General features: G+C 46.5%; 1 protein-coding gene across 1 annotated transcript in view; it reads right to left on the bottom strand.

The window, feature by feature from the left end:
• nmo (serine/threonine-protein kinase nemo) overlaps positions 1-15,285 on the bottom strand; it is a 277,179-nt gene that overhangs the window by 23,110 nt on the left and 238,784 nt on the right. Inside the window, 5 exon segments of the mRNA XM_033466160.2 lie at positions 2,540-2,633; positions 6,026-6,227; positions 9,030-9,218; positions 11,151-11,360; positions 11,990-12,075. Of these exon segments, the coding sequence (XP_033322051.1) occupies positions 2,540-2,633; positions 6,026-6,227; positions 9,030-9,218; positions 11,151-11,360; positions 11,990-12,075 (781 nt within the window).

Genomic DNA, 15,285 nt, shown 5'->3' with positions numbered 1-15,285 from the left:
TGGGCTTTGGCCTTTGGCAGTGGAAACCGTGGAGAAAAGTGACTTCTATGGGTCCGTAGTTGGAGCGCTTTTACGCTCGCTAAAAATATCAAATCGTGAACAAAAAACGTGTCCGACTCGATCGAAGCGATCGCGTTATAGTACTTTTTAGTACTGTCGTAGTAAACTATTTAAAAAAAAAGGAAAAAAAAATACAAAAAAACAATAGAACAATCTTCTGCCGGAGCCAGTCGATCGTTGTTCCCGGTGCCGTCGGGAACAATTTTCAAAGAGTTTCCAAGGAGACGATTCTCCTCGATCGTCGGCCCCGTTTCGGAACGACCGTTAAGAATAGATCGCGCGACTCGCGACAAGATTTTCAGCTCTCTGCGGATTCGTACGAGAAAGTCCACCATCTCGTCGTCGGTCGGCTCGATCGGGAGAGAAGGGTGTGAGAATCTCGTGCCGATCGATGGATCGATCGCGAGGGCACGGTTGGCTTGCACGCGCGGGAACGCGAGAGCCGGATACGCGGTTCATTCATAATCGTTTTTCCCACGGAAGTGTCCGGGGGAGGAGGAGAGGCCGCAGCCGAGAAACGGCAAGGATGATGATCCCGGTTAGGGTCGTCCGGGACAAAAGGATCGTTTCTCCTGTCTGGTTTCGATCGTTCCGGCCCTCGACTCTCCCCTGGTCGATCCTTCCCCTCTCCGCTGCGGCGCGGCGTACTGTTTCCTCCGCGGTTTTTAATTTCCGTCCGCGACACGCTCGACCACTTCTCTCTTTCTCTCTCTCTCTCTCTCTCTCTCTCCCTCTGTTTCTTTCTCTGTCCCCGTTCCCTCGCGTCTCTCCCCATTTCCGATTTCATTTGTGCCGTCTTTTCAATCCGGCTCGTCCTTACGGCTCCTATCTCTGTCACCAGAGAAAAGAGAAGAGAGAGAGAGAGAGAGAAAGACAGAGAGACAGACACAGAGAGAAGAAGAGAGAGAATATAGAGAGAGCAGAGAGAGAGAGAGAGGGAGGGAAGAGAGAAAGAGAGAAAAGGGTGCGCACTCCCCAACCGCGAACCTTTTCGCTTCCTCTTTGCCATTTACAAAGCGCGACGAAATGTGCTCTTTTTTCCTTTCTTTCTTTCTTTCTCCTCCGGGTTTGCGGCTCCCACGGAGCATCGCGAATATTCCGTGGCGGCTATGGAGGCTCTCCGATATCGAGGCAGTGTTCAGGATTATGTGCACGCGCAGCCATAAGAGGGGTGCTTCGCACGTGGCAACCCTACGGGTGTCAATCAAACCGGCGGCGATTGGTTTTTCGGCTTTAATAAATGCGATCGCCGTTGTACCGTTGGCCAATCAATTTTCAGAAAAATTGATGGCTTCCGATCATTATCGAGTCAAGGGGTGAGGCGTGATTAATGGGTGAGCCGTCGCGATTCGCTCTTGTTTCATCCGGAATGTTGGTTAGAACGAATAAAAACGCCGAGGATTCGAATTGTTTCCATTACCGCAGATCTTTCGAGGTACGCTTTAATTATGAAACTTGTTAATAGAACGCGTCTCGTTCGTCCCCTTTAAGTCGGTTAAAAAGTTATCCGCGTTCGTTGTAGGATACGTCGATTACGCGAATATTCCTATCTTTTTCACGATCAATTTAACGAAAACAATACTGCATCTTATAATTTAATTTACGATATTGTATGCTCGAATTAAGAAATTTATTCGATCCTTCCCGACAGGGGAAATGTAATATAATAATATATAATTATAATTTTAATATAATAATTATAATTATAATTTCTGGATTATATATAAAATTTTTTTATATATAAATTTAATACAATAAAATATATATATATTATAATTATAATTTCTGGATTATATATAAAATTTTTGTATATATATTATAACATAATAAATAATATAATAACACGTAATTTCGATAATTTCGAACTCAAAAATATAAAACCAAATCTCGGTTCGCTAAATTCTGCTCTCGCACGTGCCTCGGAGATAGTTTCAAAAATTAAAAGATTCTCACGATCGACTGCTCACCCATTTTGGCTCGATCCGCCACCCCTATCGCCGAGATCGCGTGATTCGCTGCAGCGGAAACACCCCGGCCACCAAAAAAATCGTTCAGAAACACGATCCTCTCGATATCCGCGCCGGAATATTCGCGCGCGCGAGAAGGAGTCGGCGAAGGTGAATCGCGCGCGATCAAGAGGAAAATGACGATGACGACGACGAGGGTTGCGTGTTGCTGGAAGGACGAGCAGGAGAGGGCGGACGGAGGGGTGAAGGGGTTGAAAAGTCCGCGAAGAGAGGCTTCGACTACCGCGGATTATTATATTGCGATGATCGTTCGCATCCGCAAAATGTTCGTCCCCCGGAGCGATCTCGAACCGCCTCTCCCTCTCTCGCGCGCGCGCTCACTCTCTCTCTCACACTCTCTCTCTCTTTCTCTCCGAGTCTCTATCGGTGACATTGTCGTTTCGGCTACCGGCTCTAGATTTCATTGATCGATCGTTTTAGGAAACCCGAACGATCCGCCACCTACGGCTTACCTTGCGAAGCTCTTGAACGCCGCGGACTGCGGATTTATGCAGAGCGGCACGCGCGATGTATTCAGTTGTTCCGCTATAAATTTATGCATTTCCTCTGAAACAGACAACCGTCGATTTTAGGGTGAGAAACTGGCTGCACAGGCAGCGGCTCCCGATCGTTCCGTCCGATCGAAGACGAGCTCCCGATCGCGGCGAGCTGTTCGTCGGGAGCTCCGCTTCGGTCGGCTGCAACAGATCTTGCAGAGAAGTACAGTCGATTCTCCACAATTTTGTCTTCAGCTTGTAAACAAAAGTGCACAATTTTTATACTCGCCGATTGCCGCTAGTTATGAAAACGTATCCGCTCTTCCCAAATTGTCCATTTCTGTTTGCAAGCCGGAGGAAAATTAGGGAGAATTTACCGTGTTATCAGCAACGCTTTACAACAATTTCATAAAATGTTCAAACAGCCTGACTGCGGATCTTTATGCAAAACGAAAGTTTAGCCGAAGATAAACTTAATCGACGTTCAGATTTTGCGCGAAAATGGACAATTTGGGAAAAGAGGATACGATCGTTCGAGCCTCGCGGCAAATCGTCCATTTTTGTGCAGAATCTGAGCGTCGATTAAGAACAAATTTATCGTACATATAATTACCGTTTCCTTCGACGATCTTTTACAATTATTTGTATCGCTTGAAAATCGTACACGAATGTTCCACAAAAATGACTTAATTCCCGCACCTACTCGTTTCAGATTCCACTTACTCGCTCTTATCGCGAATGCGATAGATCCGCAAGCCTAATTACTATGATTCCGAACGGTGCTTTCTCCCCTGTCGTAATAGCACCGGCATTATAGATCGATCCGATCGAATAAATGTGTAAAGACTTGATCTCGGTGGAGCGCGCGATGGACGACGCGAAGCTTGCGATCTCGGATATAAATAATTCGCTGAAAAATATTATCGCCGACGGTACATTACAGTTCCGAAGTCGGCGATATTTCCCGGAACGCCCTAGCATAATTCTCCGAGGTCCAAACCTATTTTCTTTTCTTTTTTTTTCGCGGGGAAACCGTTCGATCCGGCCTTAGCAACCCCCTAGGAACGTGTACGCGCGCGCGCTCGCGCGGGCGCGGACGCGGGCCGCAATTTTTAACCGCGATATTAGTTACCCAGTTTCGTGGCGATTACGGGGGGCGGGGGAAAAAAGGCATACGTTAACTTCACGGTCCCCTGGTCAGGTGATAAATTATGGGTTATCGTAGCGTTGGAGCCGTTCGTTCTAAGCACACGCGAGAGTCTATCGCATCATTGTTCTCGTCGCCGCGCGACGTGCCACGTGTGTCCGGGACGCAACGCTATTAATAATAAGCCTCTGACTCACTACCAACATTTCTTTTCTACCTTTTCCCTATTCTCGCGGCTAATTAATTTTCTATTCTCGCCCGGGAACTATCTTCGTCGTAGGATCTTATTGTCGGTGGGCGAGGCGAGCGAGACCTCTCGCGCATCGGAAAGTACAGCGAACTTCGGGGAATTTCGGGAAGACGGCCGATTGTTTTGGAAAACGAATGTATTTTCGTACTCTCTCTCTCTCTTTCTCTGGAAGCTTCGCAGAATGAGATCGAACATTTCTTTTGCGCGCTCATCATTTTCCCTAAAAAAACAAGAAAATCTCAAATATTTCTGGAGCGATGCTTTCTTGTTCGGTGCTTCGAGCGAACTTTATAAAAAGAACCGTGAATCATTTCGCGAAATGGAACACGCACATGTCTCATTTCCGAAACCGCATATAATAATAATAATAATAATAATAATAATAATAATAATGTTTATTCTTGAACAGAATGAACTTTTTGTTATAGAATGCGAGAGACAATGTTAAAACAACAGCTAGTACACGAGCAAGAGTATATAATAACAATAACGAAACTAATAAATCAATAAACCATAATTTCTTGCGAAAATAGTAATGAATCAATTTGAAAAATGACAAATTACATGCGTCGGTGCTCTCGAAGCTTTGCAGAGTATAAGAACAAAATTTCCAATTCTCTCGATCGTCTTTCCAAAAGGATTTTGAAGATGACAACTAAATGATGTTGGACCTCGAAGATGATCTAACCGATTAGAGATCTTCGCACTTTTTTTATCGGCGACTAAGGGGGGTATTCCGGTTTCGATCGCGATATTTGAAACAACTTATGCGAATCTTGTCTAAAAAAAAAACTATCAATCCTTTTGTATTTTCCTTTATAAATTTGTTCGGCACGTTTCTTGCTCCATTAACATGTTCAGCGCCTACAATCAACTACTACAATTCCCACGAGGTCAAAGCGATTTAATGAATTAAACCGAAACTAGAAAGTTAATGTTTATCATAGTGGATGACATTAGAACTCTTTCGCATCCGAAAGGTCCTAGTCAAATTCAGTTTGTTCCAATATGTTACAATGAAAATGAATTTTCAAAATTGGTGAAAAATTAGTGTCACCCATATGTGACTGACGCGGCGCTCAACGTGTTAAATACCAAGACTTTATAAAGGTTAACCCATTGACTGCCACGCAAATTTAGCGCGTCTTGCCCTGGGTGCCGCGGTTTTATTTCAAAGAAAAAACATGAAGTTTTACCAAATATAATAATATTAAGTTACCGATATAATATTGCAATGGCATTTACAGTATTTTTTAAATTGATAATCAATACTAACCCTTTGCTTGCGATAATAACCCTTTGCACTCGAGTGGCGACTCTGAGGCACCGCTAATATTTGTTATATCACCTTTTAGGATAATTTTGATATTAACAAAGTTTACATTTGAAAAATTGTCAAGAGTGTAACTATTGCGCGAGTCCCAAGAGTCAATTTTCATATATGCATAAAATGCATTTTCTCATATAAAATAGAAACACTATAAGTTAGAAAAATAATTTTATATTTTCAGTTGAAATAGCTTCGAATAAATAGCAAAGGGTTAAGTTACCGATATAGTATTGCAATGGCATTTACAGTATCTTTTTATTGATAATCAATACGTTCTCTACGCTATATGCATTTTTCATTCATCCTTTCTAATAGTTCCTAACTCAAATAGCCATTTGTAGCCAATCTAAACTCGCAGCACCCGCTACGAGATATCTCGTAGCTGGCAGTTTTGGTACACACGCTTACTACGAGATATCTCGTAGTTGCCAGTCAATGGGTTAAAACCAAAATACCCCCTCTACGCTTTCCCCCTTACCGTCGCCACCCCTGCGTGGGCTCCGATTTGAAGCGCAACGAATCTACCGCGTCTCCCTATTCTGATCGGACCGCTCGAAACGAAGAAAGAAACGTCGGGAACAGTAATAATAATCAACGTCGTGCAACCACGACTTTCCAACGTGAATTCGCTGGAACAAAGTGCTCGAATTTTCCGAAACGATCGACACGAGGTCGACGCGGCAGCGGGTGCGTCAAAGGGATCGAATTCCCAAAAAAAGCAACGGGGTCGCTCACCTTTCACTTGCTGCACGGTGGTGAGTCTCCGTTCCCAGAGATCGTTGAACAGGTGAGAGGAGTCCGGCTCGAAGTCACCGGTGTACTGTCTCATGCCACCGCTAGTCGTGTAACAGCACGTGCACATGCACGAATGATATCTGAGCCTTCCTTCGTCGAGGTAAGGATGCGCCAGGGCGTCCACCACGGTGATCCTCTTGTCCTGCGGGAAGTTCATGGAACGGGGTCAACGAACGATCGATAGAGCCCGGTCGAAAACGGCGCGGCTCGGCGAGGCGCGGCGCGGAGCGGCGGCCCGAGAGAGACCCGACCCGGGGTCCTCGCTATTTATGAGGCTAGTTAACCGTGTTACTCTCCCTGCAGCCAAGGGGGGCTGCTGCTGCTGCTGTGCGACGGCAACGGAGGGGGACACGGGGGAGAAAAAGCGCGCGAGCTTGCCGGTGCCGGGACCGGGACGTATAAATTCGACGGGACGCTCTCTCGTTCTCCCGGCGATCGATCCGACGGATTTGGATTAACGACCGGCACCGCGATTGCTCCCTTCGTCCGACCGATGAATTATCGATTAATAAATTCAACGGGACGCGGACGCTCTGTAGGTCACCTGGGTCGTGGATTCGATCGTTCGGACCACCAGGGATTTCCGAATCTCCGACTTTCGAACCTCGCCGCGCTACTTTCTACCAACGATATGGATTTTCTTTTTTTTTCGCCGAAGTTGTCCATCTTTCGACTGTCTATAAAGCTTCTTAACACTATGCCGTCCGGTGGCACCACGCTGGTGCCATGCAAAAACTATCCGTTGTATGCCGGTGGTACCACTTTGGTGCTGTAAATGTCTGGATCAATTAAGCTCGCTCTCCGAGATTTGCCGTAAAAAATCGCGAAATCGCGAAGTCGCCCTCCTCGAAACAGCGTTTGTGTAAATGTCTGGCATTTTCGATGCTACTGAAAATGGGTACTTTGTATGTTTTACGGCCTTGTCCGTTTTTTTCAGGTAAGATGGCCCTTGCGGTCCATCTGCAAGGCGCGTGAGCGCTAAACGCGCGTCGACTCGAGTCGAGCAAATTTTGACTCGAAAGTCCGTTACACGCGGCGTGAGAGCGGATCGGTTATTTATGACCACTAAGGATTTTCCGACCCACAGTTTGCGTGTCTTCCGCGTTTTTTAGTCAGTCGTCTGTGAGCAGCTTACGAGTACACTCGTTGTCTCTAAGCTCTTACGAGCAAGCCTGTATATTAGATCTTGTGTTTCCGTGTGTTCAATAAATATGCTTTTACCTAAAACTGCCTTTAATTATTTGCAAGCAAATAATCAACAGCTCGAAATTTACGGACGGAATATTTTCATACCGCGACGAATCGAAGGAAAGGATCCCGAGACGATTAAATTCGTAAGAGCGACCAATAGAAGCGTTTCACCCTCGGCGATTTTGCGTGCAAAATGTTGCGCTCGCGTCGACTTTTCCACTTCGGACACGAAACGTCGGACGCGTACAGTAATGTCTCCCTAATTGACGCTCACATTGTCCAGAAAAATCGACAATTTGAGAAGAGGAGCCTTGCGAATTCGAGCCTTGCAACTCGTTTTTATAGTTACCGATTTTCAACAGTTATAAAAACGAGCTGTAAGGCTCGAATAATCGTATCTCCTCTTCCCAAATTGTCCATTTCTGTGGACAATCCGAGCGTCAGTTAGGGAGACATTGCACGATCGAAAGGGAAGTCAATGTTCCGACTCGCTGGCACGAGAACGCCTCGAAGATTCAATTAGACGAAAACAACGCGTTGTTGCAAGCTGCAACGTTTGTCGCAAACAAATAATCAACAGGTGCCATTTTCAAAAAACCGAAGTAACATTTGAACTATATTTCTTGGGTGTTAAAAGGCAGCAAACTAACTATAGCATTGTGCTTATTTAACTAAGAATTAAGCATGAAAATTCTTGGACGACGTATCTTAATTTTAGGAATTTGTATTACCGCCATCTTCGACATTTTTTTAAAATCTAAAATTTCCAAGCTATTATGCCATTATGCGTCGAACGAAAGAATCATATCTAAGATCTGCGGACGGCATAGTGTTAATTTGCGATCGTCACGGGCTCGTTTCGACTCTCGCTGGCTCGACGTAACTCGTTCGTGTCACAGTTTTTAGCCCGAATGTCGCAGAAACGTCTTGTTACGTTGATTCTCCTTCGTAATCGATTCACCGATCAGAGAAAATCGGGGCTGTTTAAATTTGTCTACTCGCTGGTAATTCATCCGCGAAAAATATACGAACTTTTTTACATGAAAACGTTAAGTTTGTTCGTCGTACAGCGGACAGAAGACTGGAGGCACATTTCTGTCCGAGAGATACCGTGAGATTGAAATGTCTCCAAAACCATCGACGAATTTTGTTCGCGATCGCGTTTCCCGTGGATTCGAAGATCGAAGCTTCCGCTTTGCAACGACCCGACAGAAATTGATCCACGATTTTTCTGCATCGTTTTATCGAGCTTCGAACGAGACGTACCCTCCGTCAATTCGACAACGCGGAATCTTTCTTGGATTTTTCGCTGGAATATCTTTACCTGATCACGACAGTCTCCGTCGATACCTTACAAAATATCGTTTTCGCTACGGGAAAAAGAAGCGAAGTAACCGTGAATCTGTAAAAATGGAGAAGACAGCAGCGCGCGAGACACGCAAATAGAACGGAATAAAACATGCTAAGATTCTTATAAAGCGGAACAGTACGAGCAAAGAGTGTGAAAAGATAGAGCGCGAGAAGACCGATAAAGGATTCCGGCCGTGAAAGGTCTCCTCGGAGCAGAATTCGAGAGAGGCTCGAAATCTTGTTGCCCGTCGACCCCTCTGCGAGACGCGAGACTCGCGGGTGGACCCGCGGGGGGACTCGTGGATGGGTGTCGACGGGGGGGAGAGAGGACTGTCGTCGGCACCGCGAATCCACGGTCTTAAGAGGGCGAGGGTGTGTGCGTGTGCCGGCGGTAGAAACTTACGGGATCGAAGACTAGCATCTGGCAGAGCAAATGGACGGCCTCGTGCGTCGCCTGGCTGCTGAGGGTGTAGAGGGCCGTCAGCGAGGGCGGCTTCGGTGCACGCCTCAGCATGTGGGATCTCGCACCCTCGCACGCGTACCTCATGTCCTCGGGGCTCGGCGTGCCCAGCAATTCCGTGATCAGCTCCAGCTGCAAGCGAACGTGTACGTGCGAGAGTTTATAACGCGGTCATTTTCCGTGGGGAGCCGCGGGGATCGAGGGGGATCGGCGGGGAGAGCCTGCCGGGATCGGAGAGGGTGCCGGGGGCTGGGCGCTGGATGCCGGCTACCGACCCACGGGCGACGCCAAGGAGATCCTGAAAACAGTTTTACGACGGCCACCGGCGGAAAACGAATCGTGAAAGTCAACCAACCCCCTCTCTCTCTCTCTCTTCCGAGCCCAGGCTTTGATCGCTGACGCGACTTCACCCGGCACTTTTCCGAACTGGTCTTGTACCGGCCTCGATTTTCCTGCAATTGATTCCGGAAACCTTTGCCGGGACAATTTTCAAACGGAGACTCCGCGATAATTAACCCGTTTCTAATGTTTGATTTCTGATATTAACGGCCGTTTGGCCCGACATCGTTTCTACGAGGTTAGGTTAGCCGCGGATTGCATTTTTGCCGAGGGAAAAGTAACTTTGAATAACCTCAGAAACCCACAATTTTAAATTGCGAGACACTTTTGGGACATCCCGTATGTGATTTGTAACACGACTGCAACATCGTAAAATATAGTGGATTGTAAAATTGTGAATAAAATAGAATATAATAGAAATATTGCTATACTATCATATCAGTAACGACTGCAATATTGTAGAATATAATAGATTATAAAATCGAATATAATAGAAATATTGCTATACTATCATATCAGTAACGACTGCAATATTGTAGAGAATATAATACATTACAAAATAGAATAAAATAGAATATAACAAAAATATTGCTATACTATCGTATCGGCCCTCGCTTAACAATTTTTTTCATTATCGCGACGTTAAGGTTCATCGCTTAGGTCCGGCTAGGTTAATCGCGAGTATCAACCCTTCCCGCGACCGTCTCTTACATTAATCGTTAATTCGATTTTGTCGGGATTTTCTGAAACGATCCTACCGTGATTTCCGCCGCGTCGAATTTTCCTTAATTCAATTCCCAAAATTATACAGCCGAGATCTCGATGAAATTAATCGCCGAATCGAATTTATTGCCCCAATGTTCTTCCCGGCGTCGTTATGTCAGAAATATTAATGGCGGCGAGTTATACGACCGGATCGATTTCATTTCCAGACTATTCTCGAATGCTATAACCAGGCTTTACGACCGACTTACATACATCGAAGAGCATGAAATTAAGCATGCACTTCCGACCCGATTTTTATAGAACTTCGCGATTTATAGAAATCGCCGCGATGCAGGATTTATTTTTTATACAGGGTGTCCCAAAAATGTCTCGCAATCCGGAAATGGCGGATTCCTCGGATCATTCGAAGCAACTTCTTCCTTTACAAAAATGTTCTCCGAGGCACCGTTAACGAGTTATCAACAAAAAACAGTGACCAATAAGAATCGAGTACGGCTGACGCGAGGCGGCCCAGCCGACCAGCGCGCGAAGCCCAGTTCCGCTCATTGGCTCGGCCGCCTCGCGCCAGCCGAGCTCGCCTCTCATTGGTCACTGTTTTTCGTTAATAATTCGTTAACGATGTCTCGGAGAAAATTTTTGTAAAGGGAAAAGTTACTTCGAATGACCCGAGGAACCCGCCACTTTCGGATCGCGAGACATTTTTGAGACACCCTGTATTTCAACGCGTAGATTTCCATTTAGCCCGGCGAATGTACGAGCGGTTTCGAACGGAACCAAGGTAAAACACTCGTAGGACGGGGATCCGTCTTGGAAGCGCGACAGAAATCCCGAGAGTCGCCGGGCGTCGCGGCGGAAATCCTTCGAGTCTCGTCAGCGATTTTCACGCGGCGACAGCGAAAGAAATTGTCCCGGGTGTTTCATGAATCTCTCATCGTTGGCGGGGACACGTGGCGGGACGATAATAGACTTGTTAATGATTCAACCATGGAAAGGACTAACCTGTTGCACGGGACTCTGTGCCTGGAAGAGGATCCTCCGGCGAAGGAGTTCGCCGAAAATACAGCCGACGCTCCAAACGTCCACGGCGTCCGTGTAGTATCGCGCTCCCATCAGGATTTCCGGCGCGCGATAATACTGCGTCACCACTTCCTGGGTCATGGGCCTGTTCTGGTCCGTTTCCTCCACTCGGGCCAGTCCGAAGTCGCAGATCTGGGCCACAAACGAATTATTCGCGCTGCGAGCCAGTCTTCGATCGGGCGTCTTTTCGAAAACTCGGCCGATCGTTGACTCTTCGGCGAAACTGTGCGAAACGTTGCGGCTAGATCGACGATTTCTCGATCGAATCGTCGATCTGCCGCGTCGCGAGAAAGCTTGCGAATTTGCTCGCAATCTGCAGCTTTGATTTTTAGCGGTTCGACGCGTTCAATTTTTCCAAATTAGATCGCGGTGTTTCATCGTATTGCCGCGAGTTTCCGCGCTTACAGTAATGTCTCTCTAATTGACGCCCGGATTGACCACAAAATTGGACAATATGAGAAGGGGAGATCCGATTGTTCGAGTCTTGCGGTTTATTTTTATAGCTATAAATTGTCCACAATGATAAAAACGAGCCGCAACGCTCGAATATTCGTATCTCCTCTTAATTATCCATTTTAGTGGACAATCTGAGCGCGTCAGTAAGGGAGACATTACTGTATTTAGGCACGCGGGTCTAATTTTGCAAGTCTTCGTAACCGAGTTCGGGCGACGATAGATTTTTCAGCATGATCGGAATCGGTTGGAAAAGCAAGTCGCAATTATGTCAAAGTTAAAAAATCTGGAACGGGTGAAATAGTTACCTTAAGTACACAGTTGCTGTTCACTAATAAGTTTCCCGGCTTGATGTCCCTGTGCAAAATCCGGGCGGAATGAAGGTACTTCAGACCTGGAAAATAGACGGTGGGAACAAGGCCCCGTAAATCGTGCGAACTCGCAAACATATTCAAATTTCGTCGGGACGATCAAAAGTTGCCGAGCACGAGTGCCAAGGAAAGAAAGCGTTCGCGTCCAAGAAAAATGGAAAACCGAGAAACTGAAAAGGAATTCTAATCGCGGAGCCGTCGCCGCCGCGGTTCCGACTAAATATTCGCGTCGTTAGCGGAGCATATTCTTTCGACGGAGATGAACGATGATTCGCGGGAAATTATACCGGAAATCTCTGCCGAATCGCAATCACCACAGATCATCCCGGTACCTTTTATATCACGATTCGCGTATTTTCTCGCGAAAATATTCCCCGATTGCAAAGCTGTGCTTTCATCGTTCGCAACATCGAGTTATTTGCTCAGATTCGAAAAGCAATTCTTACGACGATCTATTACGTTCGATTAACCGTTTGGCTGCTGACCTATTTTTTCGGACATATGCCAAAACTGCGGCACTAATTTCGCGTGTATGGGAAAAAATACACTTTTCATACGATAAACTCACTTGTATCGCTTTGCAACAACAAGAATTAAAAGTTACCACTTATTTACATAAATTTGTTTTCATTAATTTTGCGAATAAAATTGGTAGTAAGCACAAATTCTAGCGATTTAGAGCAGCGTTATTTCGCTCTCCGCAATCTTGGCATTAAAAAGAAACAGGAGCGTTATCGCGTTCTTCGCATTTTTGGCACAACATAAGAAAAGCGCGATAGCGCTCCTCAGCAGTAAAACGGTTAATTTCGATCGAATTTAAAATTTAATTGAATTCCTTGGTTTTACGGATTGGTTAGTTTTCACGTTAAAAATTCTTTCGACAAATTATATCAATTCGATGGAATTTTGGAGGTCGTCGGCGCGACAGTGAAATCGTCGAGCGCTTCTTCGTTTCGAAAAATTTGTCTGCCGACGTGTCGACGACGCCGTAAATTGCTCTAAAAGTGTCCGGAGAAGCGATCGTGTCTTTTTTCCCGTGCAAAACGTACATACGTATGGGCCGCTTAATTTTCACGCGAGTCCGTCCGCGCGAACGCGACTATGGGAATTTCGCGGGAGGGGTCGGACCGGTGGGCACCGGCCGATTGAAACGCTATTAAGATTTTATTAAACGGATCGAGCGGGACATTAAACCGCGAACGGCCGTCGCCGACGACAAATTGCATCGCGGTGTGCCCCGCACGCTCGCCGTCGCGTCGATGGTTAATAATAAGGCCAACGGCGCTCCGGAACCTGTTTTAAATGAAACTTCGGACGAGCGGGGAACCTGTCCTGTATTCGAGAGAAAAAGGGAAGAGGTGGTCACACCGTCGATCGCCACGGCCGGCCCGAGACACCGGTGCCTTTCTATTCAATTTGACCGAGGAGAATTATGAGAATCGACGTTTCGATGCGTATGCAGATTTAAAAGCCGTATAATCTGCCGCGATCTAGGCCAGCGGCTCCCAATCTCCCTCTAGGCGTCCATATTTTCTATCCGCGACGTCCGCGAAGCGTCAGAATTTTTCCTGAAACACCTTTTTCCGCATCGAAGATCGTCCCGCGAGGAATTTCGCAGAGCTTGGAATTCCTTTCTTTGGTATTTGAATTTTTACCATTGTTTGTACACATTTTTCCGTGCTCCCGTTGCACTCCAATTATTCCCATAGTGCCATCAGAGCGGCTAATATTAATCTCCGTTGCGATTTCAGTGCTTTAGGATTCTTTTTTTAAAGTATTCTTAACGAACAAAGAATTTTGTTTGCAGCGTCTTTCGCTTGATTACAATTATTCCTAGAACGCCTTTCACGCGTCAGACATTTTTCGACGACGATCCATTTGTTCCGATAATAATTTCAGCGTCTCAGAATTTTTCCAAAGGCATCCTTAAATTAGCTACGATCTTTTCTACTTATACGTTTTAATGTATTAGGAACAAACGAGTTTCTGCTTCCACATAAAATTCGTTCTCGAATGAAGTAAAAGACAAAAACGAAAAAGTAAATAAAATACAGCAAAATAAATATCTGATAACCTAAAAACGAATCATGGAACTATACACCGCCATGCGCAAAAAGATCCGCAACGTTTCCCACGATGCTCGCGGCGCAACAAAAAGTTGTAATTCCGTTGTCCTCGGCCTAAACGACCCGCCCGAATCGTCGCGTATAATGTCGCCAAGATTTTGCGGATAATTCGTGCAAAAAACGCGCGGCCTCGCTGGGAACGCTTAGAGCGCGAAGAAGACCGTTCGTCACGGTGCGAGATCGTTTCGGAAATAATTTCCAACGAAATTCGGCGGCCGGGTTCTTTGTCTCCGTCGGTAATTTACGAGAGCCGTCTCTTCTCGGGCGTTCCGAATTTATTTGTAAAAACGGCGAGCGAGATGATACGGCGGCCGAAGCAGCAATAGGGGCGTCGTCGGGCGGGTCGGCGCGAGGGGCACGCGGGGCTTTGGGTTTTAGGGGTGCGAACTGAATAGGGGCAGATTACTGGGCCAGCCCTCTCGTCGAAGTGCAATTCGGCTCCGCGAAAGGGGTGGCCCGGGCTTGACTAACGGCCGACTAGCGTCGCGGTGCTGTCGCTAAACGCTCGTGTAATCCCTTCTGAATGGACACGCGTTCCGCTTCGCGGAGATTTCGTCCCGGATAAACCGTTCGACGACGCGGTAATTACGTTTTTCACGCGCGCCGTTCACGGCCGCGAAGCCCGCGCATTTAAATACATTTACGACCGCGGAGGATTAAAGATGGCCGCGCCAAATAAAGCGCCGTGGGGAGAAGAGAATCGGTTACTTCGTCGATCATTAGCGCGGATCCGCTAATTTTCCAGCGTACACGATAATTATTCCAAGGATTTTTCGTATTCCCGCGTGTTCTTTTCGAGCGTCGGAGAGACGTACTTTTCTAGGATACTTATTATCCAAAAAATGTCTCGCAATCCGGAAATGGCGGGTTCCACGGAACATTTGAAACAACTTCTTCCTTTACACAAATATTCTCCGAGGCACCGTTAACGAGTTATCAACAAAAAACGGTGACCAATAAGAATCGAGTACGGCCGACGCGAGGCGGCCCAGCCAACCAGCGCGCGAAGCCCAGTTCCGCTCGTTGGCTCGGTCGCCTCGCGCCAGCCGAGCTCGTCTCTCATTGGTCACTGTTTTTCGTTAATAACTCCTTAATAGTGCCTCGGAG

This window comes from Megalopta genalis, chromosome 1, assembly GCF_051020955.1.
Source record: "Megalopta genalis isolate 19385.01 chromosome 1, iyMegGena1_principal, whole genome shotgun sequence".
NCBI classification, from domain to species: Eukaryota; Metazoa; Arthropoda; class Insecta; order Hymenoptera; family Halictidae; genus Megalopta; species Megalopta genalis.
This window is presented reverse-complemented; position numbering and strand designations above follow the sequence as displayed.